A 25,265-nucleotide genomic window follows, 5' to 3' on the forward strand; every position below is an offset into this window, starting at 1 on the left:
TGATTGAGTGCAGGCTTTTTGAAAGGAAGTAGCTGTTGTTCTTTCAGGATTTCATTCTGAAGGGAAGCTTGAACAGGAGGAAATTTCATTGCCTTACACTTTTCAAAGCAAATGCTGCTGCTTTGTTCTGTGGGACATAAAAATGTCACAGAAGAAATGACAGTGCTGTCTAGGACCAAGAGTGCTTGATGATTTCTGTCAAGTTAAGCTACTTCCTTGTCATGTAATGTTACTGTGATCTAATTCAAGAAGGTATAAAAATTTTTGTTTCACCAGGGGAAAAATGGCTCTTAATATTAATAATAGTTCAGAATCTACTTAGATGCTCAGTGTTCTCAGATGTCAGTGATTCCTCATTGTAGTGAGGATGTAATGAAGAGAAAATTTGCTTTTAATCTGTTTTTATTTCAATTTGTTGTATGTCATACTGACTGCACAATTAGTTTATTGGAATACTACAATCTATAATGTAGTCTTTTCAGAACTAGAACTTTTCTAACAAAACTCCTTAAGAGTGCATCGTATTGGTATATTCCTTTATTAAAACTGTGGACACCATGGTCTCCTGAGGCCTGTAGGGACAGCATAAGCTGGGAGTCCTTCTGCAGACTGTAAGAAGTCCACTGAAGGTAAGGAGTAAAACATGTCAGAGGTATAGCCGTAGCAATTCAAATTTGACTTTAAGGCTAATGATGTTAGAAATGATTACTTCACATAAAGTTCTTAATTTCAGTTGGCTTGCTATTAAAAATTCACTTCATAGATGTTTTCACATGCATTCTCAGGAGAAGTTTGGTCTGAAACTTCAAATTAGGCATGATCTGAATGTTTGTATTTCTCTAAAAGAAATACCTAAATTCTTGGAACTCATCATGTTCATCATTACATTTGTTTATAAAGCACTTGCATGCTTTTTCACCATGTGTAATTCTAATATGTGCTCCTTCTTTTCCAGCATTTAAACAGTTCTTAGGTACATAAGACAAAGTTTCATGCAGTAGTAACATTATGATTATGAAATGCATGTATCTTTATTAATTATTGGTGTATAATTCAGATACACTGTGTATATTTGCTAATGAGTGTGTTACTTCACTGATTTCTTCGTAGTTTGGAAACCAGTCCAATCACAGACACAGACCTTGCAAAGCGCACAGTCTTTCAAAGATCATATTCAGTTGTTGCATCAGAATATGACAAACAGCACTCAATTCTGCCAGCACGTGTAAAAGCAATCCCCAGGAGACGAGTCAACAGTGGAGATGCAGGTAAGAGCACAGACATCAGAAGCAGGGAAAAATGATTCAAGGATTTGCAATTCTTCTCGGAAACTGTAGACAAATATATTTTTTATAAATACGTGTAGTAACTTTTTAGTAATAAAACAAAATAGTAAGCAGGTGTTTGGCAATCGGCACAGAATTAGCCTTAACTTGGATTAGGATTTACTGTAATTCTAAAATTTGTAGTGAATCTTCTGTGCCTGATTTAAAAGTGAAGGTGGTATTTTCTTTCTCAGTTGAAACATCATTTTTCCATATTGCTTTTTTAATGCGGTTTTCTCTCAGAAAAAAAAAAAAAAACATTTCTAAAAGTGCTTTATTGCTTTTCATTTTTACTGTGGCTATGAAATTGAAATGCACAAGGAATCTAATGTATGCATATTTTTATGCTTTTAAATAGAAGTGGGGTCCTCTCTCCTGAGACATCCATCTCCTGAACTTTCTCGGTTAATCTCCGCCCACAGCTCTCTTTCCAAAGGAGAGAGAAATTTCCAGTGGCCAGTATTGGCATTTGTAATCCAGCATCATGATCTGGAAGGACTTGAAATAGCGATGAAACAAGCTTTACGGAAATCTGCTTGCAGAGTCTTTGCCATGGAGGTATTCATGTACTGATGGCTCTTGGATGATTAAAATAATGTGGTTGTAAATTCTGCCTTGGAATTTTTATTTTTTTTTAAGATTATGCTCTGTTGGCTGTACTATAGTTGTCATATGCCCTGTTTTAGCTACAGAGCAATAAGGTCTTACTTTGAAGACTTTTGCATTATTATTTGCCTGTCCAAATCATCATCACCTCCTTCAATAAATGGTTTAGGAAATAGTTTTACTGCAGGTTTGCTTAACCAGTTGGTAACTCCTTGTATGTAATTTGTTTTAGGCCTTCAACTGGCTTCTTTGTAATGTCATTCAAACAACTTCTCTTCATGATATCTTATGGCATTTTGTGGCTTCCCTGACTCCTGCACCTGTAGAGCCTGAAGAAGAAGAGGATGAAGAAAATAAATCAAATAAAGAAAATGCAGAACAAGTAAGTGAGATTCTGCTGATTTTGTAGGCAAATTAGAAGTACTTCCATGTGAAAAACAAAATTTCTTAATCCTCCCTCTGTGAAACGAAATCTTAAACTGTAGTTGAATTCATTTTGTAGACTTAGATTAGCTTTTCTTCTGAATCATCACTTTCTATGTGCTGATCAATCACGAGCTCTTCTAAAGCAGCATTTTCTAGTATTCTTGGGAAATCAGAAAGCAAAAAAAGCACAAGCACATTGCTAAATTTAAAAAACATTGCTTTTTATTCCTTCTTTGCCCTGCAGTGAGAGAGAAGTTCTAAAATATTTTTAGAACCACTTTGTGGTTTGGTTTACTATGTCTTTCCGTGTTCTAAGTCCATAGTTAGTTACAAAAAGCATAGACAATTTATGTACTGCTGTGTACGTGTATGTATATAAATAAATAAGTAATATTATGTACAGTAGGTATACTTAATTCAGTGATTTAAGAAAAATCTATAGTTCTTAAAATATAGCCTGCAAAATGTTAGTCTTACATCCCATACTTCCAAAAGGTACCTAGATACGACCTATTCTAGACTTAGCTCTGATTTAAAACATTATCATGTCTACAATGAATAGATCAAAAAAACTCATGCTAGTGTTGTCAATAAGTCAGGATAATCTCTATCACTTCAAATATAATCTAGTTGTGAAATTAGTTGTTCTGAAATTAGTCTTTTCAGCAGTGTAACCTGGTACAGTGCTTTTCTGATACTGACACACCTTAACTAAGAATTATTATTTTCACAGCTCTAATGACATGCAGCAGCTGATAACATCAGCTTAGTGATCAGGTTTGCTATAGGTGGATTTTGCTGCTCAGATAAAGTTGCTTTCAGCTGCTGGGATGTGTTATTTTTTTTCTGGTTTGTTTCTTTGTTTTCAAATTATTGCCATGTAATGTTTCACATCTTTAAATCATGAGAAATATGTGGCAGTATACAATACACCTCCCAAATTCCCTGTTTGAGGCTCGTGTGTAACTTACTCCAAAAATTCTCTGACAGGAACTGCGTCAAGTTCATGTCGATTGTAAGATTGTTGCAGTTACTCTTAAAGCAAACAGCAGAAGTGTTTTTGTTTACTGAACCTTTTGTCTCAGAAAGTCTGTGAATAACACCCAGATTGCTTTGCCCTGTAGGAAAAAGACACACGAGTGTGTGAACACCCTCTGTCAGATATAGTGATTGCTGGGGAAGCTGCTCACCCCTTACCCCACACTTTCCATCGCCTTCTGCAGACAATCTCTGATCTTATGATGTCTCTTCCCAGTGGTAGTGCATTACAGCAAATGGCCTTAAGGTAAGCACAAATCAAGAAAGTTCTTGAAAAGGCTGGGAATGTTGTAGAATTACAGGTTAAAAGATTTTGCAATGTAAATAAGATGATTGAAAACTTTGTGCAAGAAGGAGCACATCTATCCTTACCACTAGGAAGGAGATACATAGACACTTAAGTGTTTATACATATAAATAATAGTATAAAATACTTTGTACAGAGTAATGTACTTTCTTCTAGATTCTGTATAGTGTCCACTGTGAAAAAGAAAACATCTAACAGAATAATATGGAAGGATCTGTGTGTATGTGCATGGCTTTTTAGTGCCGTTTGCTCAGAAATCTGTCACCTGGATAGTATCTTTAAACTTTGCGACTTTTTCTGTGTATTTGTCTCAAAGACAAAAAATGAGTAATAATGGTTGCATTTAGTATTACAATTCTAAGAAAAGTCTATTCGTGCTTTCCTCAAAATGGTGCACTAGAAACACTAGAGATCCTGCAAAATTTGAAGTTAAATGTTTATAGAAAGTACCTCGAGAAGCAAGAATGTGATTAATAGTTTCATGGGTAAGTGATGTCTTTTGCCAACATTCAAAATTTCAAAGACAACTAAATGTGTTTTCAGGTGCTGGAGTCTTAAATTCAAACAATCTGATCACCAGTTCCTGCACCAGAGCAACGTTTTTCATCATATCAACAATATTTTGTCAAAATCTGATGATGGAGATAGTGAAGAGAGTTTTAGTATCAGCGTTCAGTCTGGTTTTGAAGTCATGAATCAGGCAAGTATCACAGCTCTGGCTCAGAAGCAGAGAACATTTGTGAACAGTCTGTATTTCCCATGGTGATTTTCTTTAAATTAAAAGGTTTTTTATTGCAGTGTCATATTTTCTTGGACATATCTCAAATTGGGATCTTGTCCCTGCTGTCAGCTTTAGAGGTTCAAATATTGACCCTTAGCCTGTATATCACTCAGACCTAAATTTTGGAGAAGTGCTTTTTTACAAGTTAAGTTTTTGGGGAGTGTCATGAGTTGGTTAACTTTTCTAATATTGTGTGCTTCCAGTTCTTTGCTATTACATCTTTTTTCTTCTCTTATTCTGAGGAGGATGAATTAATACTTCTGTTTAATATTTTTAAACTGCTTTCTTCCATTTAGTAATATATTTAGGCATTTGCTAATGCATTCAGCTCTTAGCTATTAATGTTTCCTTTGGCTTAAAGAACTAAATAATTTGAATCAATAAAGGACAAATTTCTTGGAGAGCGCATTTCATCAAAATAGAAATGTCTGTGTGGTTTTAAAAATTGTAAATCATGCCCATGTATTTGGGCTTACTCTCAAGTATTTTAAAACTTGCCATTTGTTTTCACAGGAGCTGTGTATAGTAGTCTGTCTGAAAGACCTAACCAGCATTGTTGACATTAAGACATCAAGCCGACCTGCCATGATTGGTAGTTTAACAGATGGGTCTACAGAAACGTTCTGGGAGTCAGGAGATGAGGACAAAAACAAAACTAAAAACATCACAATCAACTGTGTAAAAGGAATCAATGCACGTTATGTTTGCGTTCATGTGGACAATTCCAGAGATCTTGGGGTAAGAGGAAAATAAAAGTGTCTCTCATTGAAGGTGCATAGTCCAAGCTGTATGTATTTATCAATGAAGAAGTGCTGTTTTCTTTGTCAGTTCTTTATTCTAATGCAGAAGTTCACATTTCAAAGTGAAGTTTCTAAGTCTTGTGATTTAGAAAGCAAGAGCTGTTATGATCAGACCAGTCTGTCTGAATTTACAGTTACATAAAATTGAAACTGGGAAACTTACTTCTTAGTGGCATGTTCTATTTCAGATGCATTTTCGATCATTTAATTCTTTTAAATTACTTTTCTTGCTCATGGTTTCTGCAGAAGCATTGAAATAAGGAGCTGTCATAAAATCCAAATTTTCTAGACCTTCTACATCCTTTTTTATTGATCTGTACAGTAATGTTGCATATATATCTGTATTTCAACTACAGATTTCAATACAAAGAGCAGATTGTGTTAGAGAGCTGTGTTTTGGAATTCTTTGTCCTTGCTTTTGATCATGGGGGTTTTTTGTAATGAAGCATTTTTTCTCTTAATATATGTACTCTCTTAGTACAGAAGAAGTAGTCAGAAGTGTCTCAGTTGAAGTGTTTCATTCTTATTTTGCTTGTTTGTTGCAGAACAAAGTGACCTCCATGACCTTCCTAACTGGCAAGGCAGTAGAAGATCTCTGCAGAATAAAGCAGGTAAACATTTTAACAGTTGATATAGAAAAATTGCTGCCATTTTTTGTGCACATACCAGAGATTTTTCTGAGCAAATAGTTTCCATTTCTTACAGTAGATAAATTACTTAGCAAATATCAGACATAATAATAAGCCTTGGAAAATACTGTATTATTAATGATAGAATTCAGTTATGTGTACTGACTATTAATCAAGCTCTTACCCTTCTACTGAAATAGAACAGCCTTATGTCAAGTGTTCCTTAGATTAATTTAGTTTTAATTACTAAAATATGGTAACTTATCCTTTCAGCTGGAGAAGGTTTCCCAAAAACATTCCCAGAACACAGGCAGGGACTGATTCAGCTTTGCTTCCTCTTTGCTCTGACACTTTTCCAACAGCTTTTTACCTTCCAGCACACCCACATACTGTATCTTGTCTCATGGTATCAGAAAAATAAGTTAGCCTTGTCTGCTGCAGCACAGTTCAATGCACACTCTGAGAATTAATGTAGAAATGGGCAAAAACAAATATTAGTTTGATTATAAATGAGCCCATGGATAGGAGAGAGGGCTCACTTGGCTCAGGGCTTGGGTTTCTCTGAGTAGTGATGTGAGGCACAGCACCCTATCAGTGCTTGGTTTCCAGTAGTGGCACTGCAGTTTCATATGAAATATATTTTTTTGTATAGCATTATTTATATGATGCTATATCAATATGATTTCATATAGCATTTTTTATGTTGGGTTTTTTTAAACAGTACTTATTTTTAAATACAATTAATCAGATGCAGTTCATCTCCCCTTTTTTACATTTAAGTGCTGCATGTCTTGGTGTAAGGGTAGCAAATACTAACTTCCACAGAGTAACAATTTCTTTGGCAGGGGTTTGTGTAAATAGAGATAAATAATGTATGAAATTATAATTCTGTGTTATATTTTCAATTAAATTATAGAAACTGTGGGGTTTTTTTCTTTTTTTCATAAAAGTAGTGACCCGATACTAGTTTTAAGAGGTTTTTTTTAATATATGAACTGTTGCTTTGAGAATAAAAGAGGTAGGGAGGCCACTATTTCTAATCAGCTTTACAGATAAAACTGAAATGGCTATATGTCACTTTTTAATCTGAACTCAAGAGGTTGAATATTTTTATCATTAAACATAGGTCTTACTGCTCAGGATGAGATTTTCATTACAAGCACAGTATTTGTTACAGTGATATATATGATGATAGGTGACTTTTTGTTTGATGTAATGTCAGTTTCCAACTTTATATTCCTCTTTAATAGGTAGACTTGGATTCAAGACATATTGGCTGGGTAACAAGTGAGCTTCCTGGAGGTGATAATCACATCATCAAAATCGAATTGAAGGGTCCAGAGAACACACTAAGAGTTCGACAAGTAAAAATTCTTGGATGGAAGGATGGTGAAAGCATTAAAATAGCAGGCCAGATTTCGGCAAGTGTGGCTCAACAAAGGAACTGTGAATCTGAGACACTGCGAGTATTCCGACTTATAACATCCCAGGTGAGATTTTAATGATGTTATACGGTGAAAGTTACTGTGAATTGTAGGTTTTAAGTGCTTTATGTTTTAATGGAAAATGTGACATTTGCACTAGTTTATCTTTGAGATTCATTGAGACACACAATTGTCTTTCTTCCAGGTATTTGGGAAACTCATCTCTGGAGATGCTGAGCCAACCCCAGAACAAGAAGAAAAAGCACTGTTGTCATCCCCAGAAGGAGAAGAAAAAGTACACAATGTATTTATTTGTATTCTATCAATAATACTTTGCTGAAAAAAATTATCCAGGATGATTTTCAGTACTTGTTCTGTTTCTTATGCTGTATAATTTTTAGAACAAAACAGAAGTAAAATGTCACAATTGCTTATTTTTAAAATATCATAGTGTATTTTTAATACTAAACCATAGTGTGTTTTTTTTTTTAATAAATTATAACTGAGGGATATTGCATTTAATGGAAACACCATAGCAATGGTGATGCAAATAATGGGTACAATTACAGAAGTACTTAACACCTGTAGTAATGGTCAGCCTGAAAGTCCTGGCCATTATCTTTTGCTTCAAGAGAGGCTCTGTTAATATGTAGAGAAAAAGTATGAAGAAACTACACTCCACTTGTTTTGCCTATTATTTCATTTGATGCTTAAATTCCTCTCACAAAGAGAAAGTGAATATATAGTTGAGGTATTTATTAAGCATAGTTAAATTGATCTTGGCTATATATCTTTTGTAAAAAAAGCTGCTGACTCATAAAACACAGTTTGTTGATACATACCATGTTAATTGCTACAGTAATTACCAAGTGTTCTTGAAACTTTTGATCTAATATTAAACATGCTTTTTATGAAGGCAACATCAGATGCAGACCTGAAGGAGCACATGGTAGGGATCATATTCAGCCGGAGCAAACTGACAAATTTGCAGAAACAGGTTTGTTCCTTTTGAAATTATTTGAGGATTAAATATTGGTATCTTTTAATAAATAAGCTCAATTTCAGTGAATATTGCTATAACTATTTGTACAGTAATAGAGCTGTTGTTTTATTTTGAAATATTTTAGTTTAGTAAGTTAAGCAGAATCTACGCTTCTGTCACTCATCTTAGCAAACATTGTAGCCTCCTAAAAATGCTCTTTACCATGCTATTGTTTCTAAATATTTCTTAAGCTTTCTTATTATTGAACTGAACAAGAGACTATTTTAATTAATACTTTTTATTTGTGTAAGTTGAGTAAATGTATTTCTTAGGGATTTTATGTGGAGTGGTTTTTTTGGCCTGGATTCGATATAAAAAGTAAATTAAAAGGCAGGATCTGAAACAAAATTAGAAATAATTTTGATTTAATTTTCCATAACATAGATGAGCAAATTCAGCATTTTATTCTTCATTTGAATTTATGCTGAAAAGTCATTTAAGTACAGACCAAATTCAACAGATTTCCTATTGTAGCCATACTTGTGCAGCTACCTAAACCACAACATTTTGCACTTGCTAGAAGTTTTTAAGAGCTGCGTGCGTTTGGCTTGTGTGTGGCAGGTGTGCGCGCACATCGTGCAGGCCATTCGCATGGAGGCGACGCGCGTGCGTGAGGAGTGGGAGCACGCCATCTCCAGCAAGGAGAACGCCAACTCGCAGCCCAGCGACGAGGACGCCGCCTCGGACGCCTACTGCTTCGAGCTGCTCTCCATGGTGCTGGCGCTCAGCGGCTCCAACGTGGGCCGCCAGTACCTGGCCCAGCAGCTCACGCTGCTCCAGGACCTCTTCTCCCTGCTGCACACGGCTTCTCCCAGGGTGCAGAGGCAGGTCAGTGCTGACCGCTCCTCCAGTGCCTTGGTATTGCTGGAAAAGTGGCTTCGGAGTACTGAAATCATGTGCTTGGAAAAAATACAGGGTTTCTTTTGGGAGTTGAAGTGCCAAGTTTTAGGGTGCTTGTTTTTGCTAATGATTACATGGTAGAAATGTCTGTCAGATGAACAGCACGGTGATTTTTCAGTATTTCCTGGGATGTGTATATAATGCCCATGTAGCCTGTGTAGGCAAGATGAGAAGTTTTTAATTACCAGAATCTAGAGTCTGTTATGGGTCTGGCATGAGTCCTTAGTGTCTGTGTCACTCTACTACACTCAGGCTCTAAGTGTAATAGTGTGGAACTAGCCAGCTCCTTTCTACTCCTGGTATCCTCAACATGAGTTTTAATATCTGTTTCTTTCTGAATTTGATTGTTAGACTGAGTGTATATATAGTTACATGCACATACTATATAAACATATATAATTGTGTATGTTTAATAATGCTAATGATATATAAACATATAACATACTTGCATTAGTACACTTAATGCGCTATTTTGTTGCTAGGTGCTGTGCCTTCTTCAGGTGGATTTTAAGTTTCTGTTGCAGAAGTTTTTGTCTCATGCTCTTTATTCTTCCTTCTACTGTTTTTGATCTGTTAAAATCTCACATCTCATCTTGCCTGGAGGCAGGTACTTAGTAGTTGTGATACATTGCAGATATGTAATGGTTTTTCAAGAGAACATTGAGGGCTTGCAAAATTACATATGAAATATTAAGTCCTTAAGCTTTCATCAGCTTTCATGCTGATTTGGACCAAACTTTGCATGATACGTGCAATTTTAACCCCAGCTTCACCAGTTGGTAAGGTTTCAAGACAATTCTTGTTGGGTCCAGAGCTATTGACGCAGCAAAAAAAATTCCAGTTAGGCTATCAAAAGGGAAAACAAAGGCATTGGAAAAGGGTATTATAATTCTCAGTACCTCAGGCAGGTACTTTGTTTCCAGAAGTCCAAAGTGTTTCTAACAGTCCTACCATAGTTTCTGACATCTCAATAATGCATGTAAAGAGGGTACTGTGCAAGCAAACCAAAGTTGTACAAACATGTGTATCACTCTTATCCTAAGTCCAGTACCAAACACAATTTTGTTAGCATGTGGAGACTGAGTATTGAGTGAGATCAGGTTTAGGCTCTTTGCCTTGTCTTGCTGCTTATATTAATAAATGCTTTGTCATTATATAGAAATATTGCAGAATTTCTTACAGGAGTAATTAAGTACAGCAATTAGATTGAGTCCTTCTGACTGAAATAAATTGTGAAGAAGGACTTCATGTGATTTTGCTTGAAAACTCCAGCTGTCTTGGTAAGAACTGTGGTGTTCTGGTTTTTTTTCTCCAGGTAACATCATTACTGAGGCGTGTTTTGCCCGAGGTAACCCCCAGTCGCCTGGCAAGTATTATAGGGGTGAAGTCTCTTCCACCAGCAGATATAAGTGATATAATTCACTCAACAGAAAAAGGAGATTGGAACAAACTAGGTATCTTGGACATGTTTTTGGGATGTATTGCCAAAGCTCTCACTGTACAGCTAAAAGCCAAAGGAACTACTATCACAGGGACAGCTGGCACTACTGCAGGCAAAGGAGTTACTACAGTCACACTTCCAATGATCTTCAATTCCAGGTTTGTTTCAAAATATGTAACAAACTACTACAACCTACTGTATGCTGAGTATGTACACTATTTCTTTGTGCTGGATTTTGACAAATACTAAGTATTTGAGTTTATTTCATCTATTACCATTTATCCTTTGCAGCTATATTCGGCGAGGTGAAAGTCATTGGTGGATGAAGGGGTCAACACCTACCCAGATTTCAGAGATCATCATTAAGCTCATTAAAGACATGGCAGCAGTGAGTTTCTATTCTTTAAATGTGGATGGTATTCAGATATTTCTGATCTTGAAAAATACATTTTTTCATAAATTCTGTTACAGTTAGTATCAGATTGAGCCGATGTTAATTGGTCTCAAGATAAAAGACCCATACAGTTTTCTGGATAGAGTCTAGGGTTAAAAAGCAGTAGCAACTGAGTTCTGCTTCTGATAAACAGAAATCCAGTTTTGAAATAAGTTTTTTAAAAAGTTACTCATACAAGAAATTTAAAAGATAAACAATAATTGCAGGTCATTTTCTAATATTATTAACTTTAAAGTTTAATTTTTAAATCTTGAGCACTCAGAACTTCAAGTCAAAAGTAAAACTTATCTGTGAAGTAAAATTAACAGCATTGTTTTCATGTAACTGTGTGTAGACTTACTGTATGGATTTTCTGTTTGAGATTGACTTTTTCCAGTCACTGAAATCTACACTTATAGTTACTTATTAGTTTATTAATCTGGGTTTAAATTTTCCATAGTTCTGCTTCAGACAATTTTTTGGCAGAAAAATTGAAGAAAAGTGAATCAGCTATTTCCCAGAAATAATATTGGCAAAAGAAAAAAAAGATTCTGTATCTGTTTCTGGGAAAGGAATTTATTTAGGCGGTTGTTTTTGTTTTCCTTAATTCTGCACCTATTTCAGTGAGATGTTCTAAATGACCCGGATTTCGCTCTGTAAATACCCTTTGAAAGGTTTTTCGGTATCTTTGAATGGAAGTCCTATTTTCTAAACCATTCACTGTGCTTGGATTAAGGAGGTTCCTTCTCAAGGTTGCTGAAGCTGGATGGGAGTTCTCTCTGTTGATTCTGACTACAAGATTTTAGAATCTCATAATTGATAAGAGTTGCAATTAAAGTCTGTCTGTGTTGGAAAAGTTTTTTTTTTCTAAGTTTTTTAGAGCTGCTAATTATCAGCAGGGTGGCATCAGTGTAACTATCCTCTTCATGAGAGTTACAAATGTGATTCCTTTCAATATCATTTTTACCATTTGCAATGTGTAGGTACCTGTATCTGAGTTAGTCACTATAGCTTCCTTTTTAGAGTCCAGTGAATCTCAGTTATGTGTCACCTTCAGCATGAAGTTTAGGAGTTTAGAGATGACAATAAGAATTGAAGGATGCAGCAGCCTCTGAAACAGAAACTTGAGAGTATGAGTCAGTGCCATAGGCTCAGAATGTTAAAGACTGGAAAGTATGCTGTGGCTCTGATGTTTGCTGTGTACTCCTCTTTATTTCTTTCTAATACAGGAACTGTGGAGTCTATTCAGGAGGCTGAGCTAGCCCCGTGAAGCTCATTTTTCTAGGAACCCACTGTGATCTGTGTGCTGGTCACAGTCACTTATCTGTGCTCCAGCTCTGCATCTTTATTTCTCCAGAAAGGGTGGGGAACGCTTCAGGAAAAGGACTTTCCATTGTTCAATCATATGCCTTCTACCTATTCCAAGTTAATTATTCCAGTAGTTGCTCAGAGAGAACCTCAGTCACCTCAGTGTTTGAGGGCTAATTTTTACCAGTTCTCTCTGGAAAATCAAGGCCAGGTTGGATGGGGCTTTGAAGAACCTGGTCTTGTGGAAAGTGTCCTACCCATGGCAAGGGGTTGGAATTAGAGGATCTTGAAGGTCCCTTCCAAGATAAATTAGGTGTTTTCACAGAATTATTTATCAATCATCCCTAATTTCCTCTTTTTCTGTTCTAACGTGAGAAGACACTAACCTAATGTTTTGTAGCAGTTCTAATTACAATTTCACTTGCTCTTAATAAAAGCTGTAGTAAATTGAGTTTCATCTTTAACAGGGTCATCTGTCAGAAGCTTGGTCACGTGTGACAAAGAATGCTATTGCTGAAACCATCATAGCTCTGACCAAAATGGAAGAAGAGTATAGATCACCTGTGAGGTGCATTGCAACAACCAGAGTAAGAACTTCACCAAACTTACCATTAGTTTATTGTAAATGTGCAGTAGGAGAACCTTCAAGAACCTTCTTATATGTCAGAAATACACAAGCCAAAACTGAATTAGAATTAAATGTGCATCTAGAGAATCTCAGAAATAATGAGGAATTAGTGTGATGTCTGTATGTATTTGGGGGTTAACTCTTTAAATAATTCTGCTTGAAGTTTGTCACACTTGCATTACACTAGATGTGAGATTATCTATGTGGAAAATTGCACAGTACATATCAGCAGTCTTCTTTCAGCTCTCCAAGCAATTATTATAAGTTGTTTGACTTCTAGGTAATCAGCTGCCACATCTCAAGGCTATTATGAAAACACTCTAACAGATGTTCTCTAGGACAATTAAGCTAAGCTTCAGTTGTGTTTGTCTCAAAAAATATTTGCTGAGCCCTTTATTACTGACATGGTGTAACCTGGTGGTTTCCTTTTCTTGGTCTTTACTTTGTCTGTGAATGTTTTATAGAAACTAAAGATTACTTTAACCTTAACAGATTGCTTGAAATACCATGAAAGGCATTCCTGCTGTCATAGGGAGCACATACTTTAGCTTCTCAAGCTTAATAATTACATGTAAAAGTAAAAAAAAAAAAGTTTGCAGTGGTTTCAAGCATTTGACACTCACATTGTTTTCCATTTTAAAAGGCTGTACCAGTTGTTCTTTTCATCATTTTTGTTACTCATATAGTCTCTGCTTTCTGGAGGTCACAGTCTTGGACTACCACTGGCTTCTGCTGTTGTCATATTAGTTTAATCAGGTCTTGGAGGAGCCCTGAATGTCAGCCCAGCTGCTCCTGTGACTGAGTGTAGTTCTGTCATGGAGAATGGGGGGTTTTGGGGGAAGAGTCCAGTAAAGTTTCTCAACAAAAACAATTCTGTTCAAATCAGAGGTTTGATTAAAGATTGCTCCAAAAAGCAGCTGTCAAGTGCCTTTCAGTTTTGTTTGCAGTGACAAATTACCCTCATGTAGCTCACCTGTTCAGAATTTCCCTGTAGTCAGTGGAGAAGAGAGAAAAGCTTCCTTTGACTAATTAGCTCAGAGCCCTTTTCTAGGTAATGCCAATTGCCCTATGCAGTGAGGAGGGAACAGGGAAATCAGTCTCACTGTGCTCAGGTTTTTGGGATTGATTTTATTAGTCTGTGTCCTTGAATTTCTTCTTCCCCAAAGCCTGCAATGTTTGGGTCAATGTGCAAGTCTGTATTTGTCATATTTCTTCATAATGTGTTTTGGTTGATCTTTCTTCACTTTTTTCTTTCTTGTGTGATGACTACTGTATTTATAATCATAAAGTGACATACCTGAAAGAAACAAGGTAGTTCCCAAAAGTTAAGTAAGTTTTATTGTGTTCCTGTAAGTTTTATTGTGTTCCTGACTTATTTGGGAAAATAAACTTAGATTGTATGAGCAGGTTCCAGCTAACAGTAATAGAGCTTGCAGGTGACAAAGTTTCTCTCTTCAATATTTAGTTTGATTTTAATATGTCTAAGACATTTAATTCTACCTTGCTTTTCAATAGCTGTGGCTGGCCTTAGCATCCCTCTGTGTACTTGATCAGGATCATGTTGATAGACTATCCTCAGGAAGATGGATGGGAAAGGATGGGCAACAGAAACAGATGGTGAGACTGAAAATCATACAATTTTGTGTTTGTTTTGATATATTCACACATCAAAGAATTTAGAATAATGATAGAGAATAGTAAAATTGGCCTTTATTGTTTTTCTTCCATCCCAGTGGGGACTGTATATATGTTTGAAGTATTTGCATTCTAGATAAGTATTGCCCAGAAAACAGAAGTTCCAACTTAAAACAGTAATATTGCAGTTCTGCCAATATTCAGGATGAAACAAGGCCTTCCTAACACCTGTGGCATAAGTTTTTTAGTAGATTGACTCAGTTTGTACAGCACCTATCAGAGCTTTTTCTTTGTCTTGATCCTCGTCACAAAATAAAATCGATTCTTTTGTGTTACTCAGTAACTACTTCTCCGTAATTTAGCTTCCTCTTCCCCATCTCACTAGAGAATTATTACCCCAGGGAGAAATTCCTTCTAACTGAATTTAGTAAAACTGCCATTGACTCAGAGGATTTATAAATTTGATATGGAATACGATTGTCTCCATACTTTTCAGTTGACAAAGTGCCTGTACTTTTCCGTATGACAAAAAGGTTGTGATTTTTTAATACCATTTTAGAAATAGTACAGTAATGAAGCTGATCTCTAAATCTTGGTTAGGTGGATCCCTGTGGGAAGCAAGGGATGGGTGTGCAATGGCAACCAAGCATATTTGGAGCAAAGAAGCATCCAAAGCAGTTTAGCGTAGCTAGAAACAGAATACAGGAGGCATAGAGCTGCAGCAGCAGCAAGGAATAAAACCCTGCTGAGAAGCTAACACAGAGGTTTCTGAGGTGATTCAGAAAGTCAGAGGTCTTGGAGATGTCAGAGGAGCAGCCAAGACATTGTTTAGCAGTTATTCAAGCTGCTGAACCCAAGCCTGAAATTCCCCAGTCTTGTTCCACATCAGGATATTCACATGTTTAGGTGAACTGTGTGTCTCCCTACCAGAACTGCTTTGAGAGAGCTCTGTTCTAACTTGCATGAGAGTATCATGGAAACCATGTGTTACAAGGGACCATGTATTACCATGGAAACTTGTTGTCAGGGATGTGCATAGTCAAAATCAGTTGTTGAAGTCTATTTGCAGGGATATTTTGAATTGCAAAATAGAACCCTGCTGAAATTTTTAACAAATTCTGTCAGTAGCGCAACTTAGGTTTTTGATGGATTTTGAAGTTTGTTACTTCAACCATACTGTCTTTGAGGTATGGGTGACCTACAGCTTTGTTTAGATGTTTGAAAAGAGTAAACATACCATATCAAAGTAATGAAGGGTAAATACCATGCCTGTTGACTGACCTGAGTACTCATATCTCTGAACTTTTCTGTTAACATGCCCATAACCCCTTGTTACCATGTAAACCTCTTCTCAGACTAGTTTAAAGTGATGTCTCAATGTTATTATTGAAAAACACATTTTTGGTATATCTTAAAATAACCGATGAGGAGTATGAGGAAAAACTGATGTCAGAAATTGAGGGGATTTGTGTCAAGGAATAATTGTTTATATACTGATTATTCTAAAGATAGCATTAATAGTCCAAACAACTTCTTTATCCACTTTTATAAATTGGAGGGGTAGTGTAGGGTGTGACTGAGGGGAGAATAAAAACAGATGCTGAAAGGAAGTGCAGGATTTAATAAAGAGGAATTATTTCTTTTCTTTTTTCTCTCAGCCAATGTGTGATAACCATGATGATGGTGAAACTGCTGCAATCATTTTATGTAATGTCTGTGGGAATTTGTGCACAGACTGTGACCGCTTCCTTCATCTCCATCGGCGAACAAAAACTCATCAGAGACAGGTAGAGTATACATGGCCCCCTGTTGTGTGTACTGCATCATGGTGTGCATATTTATATAAATAAAATAGAACCAAAAGGTAGTAGCAAATACTGAATCTGAAAAGGGTGTTATATTTTATTTTGGAGATGGGATAGATGTGTTTCCAGTTAATGCTCTTCAGGTGTTTTTGGTTATGTTCTCGTGTCCTTTATCTTTCACAAAGATTAGAAAATCTTGCAGTAGTTCCTAATTCGAGTTCCTATGCTACATCAGCTTTTTCTCTCTTGGTTAGGAATGCTTTTTTAGGAGAATTTAGAAGCTGCATAGACTTACTTTAGTATATGTTGGTTCTTTATTCCTGTTAAATTTTATCTTCTTTACTACTTCTGTCATAGGAGTCAGTGCTTGACAACCTCTTCATTTCTAATGTATGTGTATTCCTTGTTAATATCCAGGAAGATGATTTGACAACAAATTTTCCTACTGGTTCCCCTATGAGTTTTCTCTTATTTTTCAAGATTCCTCTAGCTTTCACTACGTTCTAAAATACAAAAATATGTTTTAAAACAGAAATATGTTGCCCTATCCATAAGCTTGAAAATTTCCTGACTTCTTTTGGGTTTGTTTTTAGGATTGAAACTTTGACTAGATGAGTTTTTATAACTTGCTGTGTACTCTGCTAATTATTATTCTTCTGTGGTATTCTTTTATCCTTTTCTTTGGATTTTTTTGTTTTTGTCATTGAAATTGATGTTGAAGATGCCTTTACCTCTAGACTTCTTGAACTTTTCCTCTTTCCTGCCTCTATTCCTCATTTATGGTTTGTTGTGATCCTTTATTTTCCCTTTTTCCTCTGACTAGTTAATAATTGTACAAGGATTAAACTAATAAATGTCATTAATAAAGTTACTTCAGTGGAACTCAGTCCTCATCTCCCTCTCCTACAATGCATCTATATTCACTTTTAAAGAAGATGATCATGTCTCCTTAAAGTACAGTGTTTTCTGTTACTGAGCAGCCTTGGAGTGCATGAACTGAACTGGTTTTATTTGCTTTTAGGTGAAACTAAAAGCAAATCAAAAGATAGATGCAGAGACACACTGCAAATGGTCGTTCAGTGCAAGGGATAAGCTGCTCTAGCGCACATGTGGTGTAAACATCAGACCTTTGGTACTGAGTTTCACTCTCCAGTGAAACACTCCTCTGGTGCCACAGCATTTGCAGTGTAGTCTCAGCCTGGCACTGCCATGGGTGTCTGCTATCTTCTAGTTCTTAGCCAGAGTCTTTGCAATCCCCTTTGAAATTTTCCTGTTTCATCATCCTAAGAAGATCATTTTGTCTACTCTTCTGTCATGGCACAGCACAGTCTAGTCTCATTCATTTTTCTGATTTCTCCTATATAGCCTGTTCAGATTACAGTTGATAAAAAGTAAGTCCTTATCTCATAGAAAACCTCCCATTTTTCCTTTTATCTGTCCAAAATAGCTACTTACCAGATTTTCCTATTTACTTCTAAAAGCATGTTTAAAGTTCTGCTCTTTATTCACCACTTTTACCTTTACATCTCATATGTTGAGCCTCTCAGATTTAGTTTCAATTCTGTCATGTTCCCTCTGTCCTATTTTCTGTTTGCTTCCTGTTCTTTGTCCAGCTTCAGTCATATATACCTGTTTAATGTATTTTCTGTCCCCTCCAGAAAGGACAGCCTATAAGTTACTCAGATGTGCTTATGTGAATACTTTGTGAAGCAGTTAGAGGTTTTTTTTCTGATTCTAGTAAAAATTAGAGTGAGTTGTATACATCCATACCAGGGAAAATTCTAACTTTTCTTGCATTACAGGTGAAACAAATGCAAACAGAACTGCCTTCAAAGGTTGGGAAAGGAGCAAAAGAAGCGACTGCATGAAATTCCCTAAGGATCTCTTGCAGTTTTTATTTTTCTAATTTGCAAAAACTTTATATTTTCCTCATTGTAGCCAAAAGTATCCACTGTGTATTTATATGAAAGTCAAAAATATTAATATCACACATTTCTATAATTGTTACTCTATAGTACTTGTTATTAAGACCCTGATTCTCAATGTTGCTTTGATAAACTACTAGCATAGTTATATGAAGATATTTCTGATATTATCTTGTGCTTTTAATGTTCTGTGGCCTACTGGATGTGTTGGGTAGGAATTATGAAGTCCAAGCTCTGTATTTATTAAATCAAAAAAAAAAAATGTACAGCTCTATTCTTAGTATTGCTGCACTGTTGTTTCTCTGCCATGTTAGTTAGTTGCCATGCCAAGAGTTAATTTTATTCATTTTTACTTCTAAAAACATTAAACCTTTATCATGCATATCTGCAAGATGTACAAATTATGGAAGTATCAAAGAAAGAGCTTGCAGTAGACAATCTCACAGAATCTGTAAAATGCCTGGTCTAAATCCAAAGAGAGAGCAACAGAAAAAACAGAGACAAGTCCATGCTCTAATTAAACATGCCATTTAGTATCTGTTTGGTTAACTTGACAGGTGTTCAAAGAAGAAGAAGAAGCTATCAAAGTTGATCTCCACGAGGGCTGTGGTAGGACCAAACTCTTCTGGCTGATGGCATTAGCAGATTCTAAAACTATGAAGGCCATGGTGGAGTTCAGAGAACAGACAGGTAAAACACAACTGTTATTACTTGTTCTTTATCCTGATATTGTGATCTTCACCTGCTTTAGGGCAATGCTTTTAAATATTTGTTAATAAAAGTAGAATAGTTTAACTGCATAAGATTTGTTGGCTTTCTGGTTGTTTTCTGTGAATGCTGCTTTGATGTCTGATAGAGTGTCAGTCCCTCGTGTTTCATGAGAACATTTTTGGCCTTGTTCTCTCTTACACTATAGGCAAACCGACCACCAGCAGTTCTGAAGCATGTCGCTTCTGTGGATGTAGGAGTGGAACAGAATTATCAGCAGTGGGAAGTGTTTGTTCTGATGCAGACTGCCAGGTGTGTATTAGCAAGTATCAATCTCCATTAATTACATACATAGAAGAGAGCATAGGATGAAATGGGCTTCTTATTTTGAATAAACCTTGTTTATCCCTGTGGTCCATTTTAAATCAGATCTGTCATATGAAAAGGTTCTAATATTGAATATTACCATTCAAATACTTCTGAATTTGTAAATTTTTATTTTAATTACAGACTATGAACAGTAATAGTCAACTTACATACTGGGTAGTTTCATTATTATCTTCAAAATGATAGGCTGTTTTCACAACAGCCTCGCAATTATAAAGTAAACTACACACTGTCAGTATAAAGTCAAATGTACTGGAAAGCTTGATGAAAAGAGTTTGCTCAAGAGCCTGTGTATTACGTGAGTGTAGAACATTCCAGACTTGGCTGAGTTTATCATCTGTATCCATGTATCCTCACTGTTTCTGTGTCCTACACTGGGTGCAATTGGCAGAGGACCAAATCATAACCAGTTTTTTACTTTGCCTTACCTGTTTACTTACTTTTCGTACCTGTTTCTGTCAAAGTGAAGCAAATTGGTCATCTTTTTTTCCTCTGTCAGCCTATGAAGACATATTACAGTTCATTAATGAGCTGTTGAGTAACAGTTCATTGCAGTTGCTTAAATTCAGTTCAATTTGTTACTAGCTTCTGGGTAACTTTTACAAGTTTCCTGTTTAGTAGGGATGGGAATTAGAGGTCGTTAAAAATCCATTTCCATGTAAAATCACTTTATGCTGATTAATGGTTAGCTTACAGTGTATTCTTAAGAGTGAGTTACTTGAGACTTCTCCAAAATCTGCAGAAATCTTAAAGGCTGTTAATACAGGTCAGCAGTATTTATGCAGGAAGCACTCAATACATAAAAAGCACACAGGATCAAAGAACAGTTCTCTTTCTGTTGAAAGTTTTAAATCATGGTTTCATTTTTAGCCATTTGCATTCAAGAGCAGCGTAGGTAAACAAAGGAAACATTGTTATTTCAAGTACACAACGTTCAGCTTTTCCCAAGTACCTGAGGCAGCAGCAGACAATATAAACCATGATTCTTCCATCTCAGTTTATTGCATGGACCAGCAGTCCTTCAAAACGCGACACTGTCAGAACAGTCAGTGAAGGGGAAGAGATGATTAACTCTCTACTTTACATTTGTTTAGGAGTACGCCAAGATTGCCTGCAGCAAGACACACCCCTGCGGCCACCCCTGCGGAGGCGTGAAGAACGAAGAGCACTGTTTGCCGTGCCTGCATGGCTGCGATAAAAACGCTACAACTCTGAAGCAAGATGCTGATGACATGTGCATGATCTGCTTCACTGAAGCACTTTCAGCAGCACCAGCCATCCAGGTTTTTTGTTTGTTTGTTTTTCCCCTTTTTAAGAGATTACTATTATGATTGTAATGTGTTGTATGAAGGAAGTGAAAATATAAAGTCTTTCAAGTTATGCTCTTCAAAATTTGAAAACAGACACCGTAACAATAGTTAGGCTACTTAAAGTTTTGTTTTTGTCTGGCATTCTATTTCAAGAAAGCAGATTGGATCAATTCAGTTTACTATGTCTACTTTATTAAAATACATGGTATTTTGTAAAGGAGTAAAACAACTGAGGTAATTAGTTGGTATAATTCATATGTATTTTATATATCCATCGGTGATCTTGGCATGGTTATGATTTTAATGCCCATTTTATGTTCTTTCTAGTTGTTAAGAAGAAAATAGGGGTCTTCTAGGATTTCAAATTAATATTGGAATTGATATGTGTTGCCACTTAAAAGCAAATAACTGCTTCTACTTTAGTGGTTAATGTAACTTCAATATTTACTTACACTTACTCTTTTCTAAAGCTGGACTGCAGCCATGTTTTCCATTTGCAATGCTGTCAACGAGTACTAGAAAACAGATGGCTTGGTCCAAGGATAACTTTTGGGTTTATGTCCTGCCCAATTTGCAAGGTAAATGAGCTATGTGCCTGCCAAAGTCAAGAAACTCACCTGATACTTTCCTTTTTTCTTTTTTTTTTTGTTTTTTTGTTTTGTTAATACTGTATTGCTTGGTACAGTATAAATGAGTTATACATGACTTGTTTTCTTAATTCCACTTGTTGCTATAGAAAGACTAGCATTGATGCATCTTTTGCCTTTCTCCTACTGTTCTCTGAGGTGTCCTCTTAAAAAGAAAACATAGGTCAGACATTGTCTTAATATTGTTTCATTCTTACCAACATCAGCTTGCAAATTCCCAGTATTGGTGATAGTGGGGAGGGGAAGAAGTAATCTTAAAGCACAGTGTCTTGAAACAGGAATTCTCCATTTTACTAACCATTTTAAAGCTGCTTTTTTCTTTTCAGTGTGAGTGCAGAGCCAAAGAATACATGTACTTAGTTCAGCTAAGTTGCTAACAATTCTTCTTGTACTCTAAAAAACTGCTGTAAGCAAAAGCACATGATAGCTGCTGGAAAGAAGAGCACCTTACCCCACCCTAGGAATTTGAAATTTGGGAATAGTCAGCCATTCTGCATGCTATGGTTCTTCTGTCATGTTGTGTTGTGGTAATTAATGGCAATAGCTTGTGGTCACTAATTGATAAAGAACTGCCATAGAGGACTGTCGGTCATTATGCTTACTTGCTCAACAGTAAGCCAAAAAGGACCAAAATTACAGAAAATACACAATGAGATTATTCCTGTGCTGTGGTGAATGTTTCATATACTCTTCACCACCTCCTTGGCTGTTAGTCTCTTGGAAGGGTTGATGTTCCCATGTCACAACAGGCCATAGAAAAAGCATTCTTGGATACCATTTTTACAGCAAACAGAGTACATTCTGTATCAGCTGTTTTTTGAAATAGGCCCATATGTTTTTATGATATCTCTCATGCTATTTGTGTCTATAACACAAATTATCACAGCTGTTGGGATAAAGATGCATGATACTTTAATCAGCTTTGTTTTTATTTCAGAACAAAATCAATCACACAGTATTAAAGGATTTGCTTGATCCAATCAAAGAACTCTATGAAGATGTAAGGAGAAAAGCGCTAATGAGATTGGAGTATGAAGGGCTGCACAAGAGTGAGGCCATCACAACGCCAGGTGTTAGATTTTATAATGACCCAGCTGGCTATGCTATGAACAGATATGCTTACTATGTTTGCTACAAGTGCAAAAAGGTATGGTGGGATTTATTAAATGGATGTTACCGTTTCACAAGTAATTTCTTAAAACAGACCCTATGTTTAATACATTGTGTATGGAGCCAAAAGGCAGGAAAAGATGTTGTTTATAGACTCATAATAACACTTGATTTTAAAAAATCAAGTGTTGGGCTAATGAGATGTACACAGTATCCTAGCTAGTAAAGCTCAAGCATGTATACAGAGCAGCTCAGAAACCAAAAGCACCTTGAGTCAATGGCCACTTAGAAGAAGGTGCAGTACCTACTTCCTCCAGTACCTATTCACCTCAAGCTGCTACTTAATTCTGACATAGGTCTCATAGAGCATCCAAATGCTGTTCCAAAAGCCTTACAGTCGCTGGCATAGAGCAGGAGATGTTGCAGTTTTTGGTCTTGTTCATCCTGAGACTGAGGGACATACTCTGGGTGACTCCAAACCACGTACCTACAGAATCAAGAGAGTTCAGAATAGTGGAGGCCACTGAAATGGCAGTCATTTGTCATATTCCCCTTATAAATGGAATTGGTTAAACTGAAAAGAATAGTTAAAAGAATAATTGTCTCTGGTTTAACATCCAATCATTTCTATATGCAATTAAGGCATATTTTGGTGGCGAAGCTCGTTGTGATGCTGAGGCTGGACAAGGAGATGACTATGATCCAAGAGAACTTATTTGTGGTGCCTGCTCTGATGTTTCAAGGGCTCAGGTGAGTAAATAACTTCTATTTATGTTTTTATTTCATCCTGAAATCCTGAGTACCTGAGCTATACAGTAATTCACAGCCATTTGTAATTACATGTATTGAACAATATTGTATATACCATTAATATATTGTACAGAATGTAGAAGTGAGTTGTTGGGATTGTGAGAACATGGCTGCCTCACTGACTGGTGTTTGCTTTCCTTGTTCAGATGTGTCCCAAACACGGTACAGATTTCTTAGAGTACAAATGCCGCTACTGCTGTTCAGTTGCTGTTTTTTTCTGTTTTGGGACAACGCATTTTTGCAATGCTTGCCATGATGATTTCCAAAGAATGACAAGCATCCCTAAAGAAGAGCTCCCACACTGTCCTGCAGGTAGGAATTTGACAAAGCAAATTTATTACACTGAATTCTGAAATAAATTACAAGCTCTAATTGATATTAGCTTTTCTTGGTGATATTTTTTTGGTTTTCTGGCAATGTCATTGCAGTGATCATTTAAACATTAGGAACTTCGATAGAGAAAGACATTTCAATTTCCCTATACCAGGTCAGACTCCAGATGTAGAATGGTGTGTAAAATGGTATATTGATAAAATTGACACATTATTAAGTGATGTATGTGTAGTAAGGTAGCCATTACCTGCAAACTATTGCCTCAATGCCTTAATTACTAAGTTCATGTGCTGTATATCAATGTTCTGCTAGTAAATGATTGGGGGTTGAAAGTCTGATCTTTTCTTCAAGATATTTACATAAAATAAGTAAACAAATACATTACAATTCCTGCTATAACCTTAGAATTATTTTTTATTGCAGAATGTAACTCTTATTCCTTATTCAATTTTTCTCTTACCTTGTATAAATTTCTTCCACAGTATTGAGATAAAACTTCCTTAAGTGACTGTCTATAAGCATCTTGCCTTTTTAAATTTGAATTTGATTGCTTTTAATTAAATGGCAGTTTGATCTTTTTTTATTCTTTTCATTTAGTTTGGATTTTTTTTTGGAGGAAATGTAATATATGTCTGTTTACATTGTCTGCAAGCATTAATTTATTCTTTTCTTTTTTTTTTCTCTTACCCTTACATTCACTGTAGGTCCCAAAGGTAAACAACTTGAAGGAACAGAATGTCCACTTCATGTTGTCCATCCACCCACTGGTGAAGAATTTGCTCTGGGTTGTGGGGTTTGCAGAAATGCACACACTTTTTAGAATAGCAAATTTTTTTAACCAGAGCAAAACAGGTGCCCTCATCCCTCAAGTGTCCTGAAAACAAAGTCCTGCTGGGATGAGGATGGGACCATTCCATAACCCAGGTAAAAGGAACAATTTACAGTGCAAGAAGGATGCCAAATACCATGTACATAATTCTTGCTGTGAGATATTGACATTTTTTGAACTGAGACATCAAAATTTGTGAGGTGTTTGCATGTGGCCATTACAGTCATCGGCTAGGAAACATTGGACATTTACAAATAAACAATTGTTATTAAAGGATCTGTGTGTCTGTGGACTATGAATGATGCTGGCTTTCAGGAGAAAGAAAAAAATATTGATTATTGTATACTGACTTTTTGTAATCTTGTACAATTGTAACGCATCACAAGTGGGGATGGGAAAGAGGAATATTCTGGTTTATTTCCTAGACTGTTATAAAAAAAATGTGTTAGGAAGGCATAAATGTAACAAGTATCACCCTGTATATAAAGGTATCAATGTTTGTCCTGTATAAGAAATATTAAATTACAACAGCAGTTTCATTTAAACTTCTGGGTTATGTTTGAGCCTGAAATTTTAATGAAGTGCAATACTGAGTGTGCCTCATATCTTGCAGCTGTAAACATAATGGAATGTACATGTCAATAAAGCCACTGTACATTTTTATACAGTGAAAGTCTA

General features: G+C 36.1%; 1 protein-coding gene across 10 annotated transcripts in view; it reads left to right on the top strand.

Annotated features, from left to right (window-relative positions):
* Positions 1–25,265, top strand: part of MYCBP2 (MYC binding protein 2) — a 175,914-nt gene extending 150,649 nt beyond the window's left edge. For 8 of the 10 annotated variants that reach the window (XM_058018892.1, XM_058018897.1, XM_058018896.1 and 5 more), the window contains 24 exons: positions 1,111–1,268; positions 1,684–1,883; positions 2,164–2,313; positions 3,482–3,642; positions 4,246–4,402; positions 4,997–5,221; positions 5,829–5,894; positions 7,163–7,402; positions 7,542–7,640; positions 8,253–8,333; positions 8,940–9,206; positions 10,594–10,877; positions 11,011–11,107; positions 12,928–13,047; positions 14,604–14,705; positions 16,382–16,510; positions 19,011–19,143; positions 19,370–19,473; positions 20,643–20,831; positions 21,329–21,436; positions 22,443–22,652; positions 23,258–23,365; positions 23,572–23,737; positions 24,463–25,265. In XM_058018892.1, the coding sequence (XP_057874875.1) occupies positions 1,111–1,268; positions 1,684–1,883; positions 2,164–2,313; positions 3,482–3,642; positions 4,246–4,402; positions 4,997–5,221; positions 5,829–5,894; positions 7,163–7,402; positions 7,542–7,640; positions 8,253–8,333; positions 8,940–9,206; positions 10,594–10,877; positions 11,011–11,107; positions 12,928–13,047; positions 14,604–14,705; positions 16,382–16,510; positions 19,011–19,143; positions 19,370–19,473; positions 20,643–20,831; positions 21,329–21,436; positions 22,443–22,652; positions 23,258–23,365; positions 23,572–23,737; positions 24,463–24,578 (3,670 nt within the window). In that variant the 3' untranslated portion in view covers positions 24,579–25,265. The remainder of the gene's footprint in view (positions 1–1,110; positions 1,269–1,683; positions 1,884–2,163; positions 2,314–3,481; positions 3,643–4,245; positions 4,403–4,996; positions 5,222–5,828; positions 5,895–7,162; positions 7,403–7,541; positions 7,641–8,252; positions 8,334–8,939; positions 9,207–10,593; positions 10,878–11,010; positions 11,108–12,927; positions 13,048–14,603; positions 14,706–16,381; positions 16,511–19,010; positions 19,144–19,369; positions 19,474–20,642; positions 20,832–21,328; positions 21,437–22,442; positions 22,653–23,257; positions 23,366–23,571; positions 23,738–24,462) is intronic. The other 2 variants (XM_058018894.1, XM_058018901.1) reach the window with 1 other exon arrangement.

This window comes from Melospiza georgiana, chromosome 2 (genome assembly GCF_028018845.1).
Source record: "Melospiza georgiana isolate bMelGeo1 chromosome 2, bMelGeo1.pri, whole genome shotgun sequence".
Taxonomy (NCBI): domain Eukaryota; kingdom Metazoa; phylum Chordata; class Aves; order Passeriformes; family Passerellidae; genus Melospiza; species Melospiza georgiana.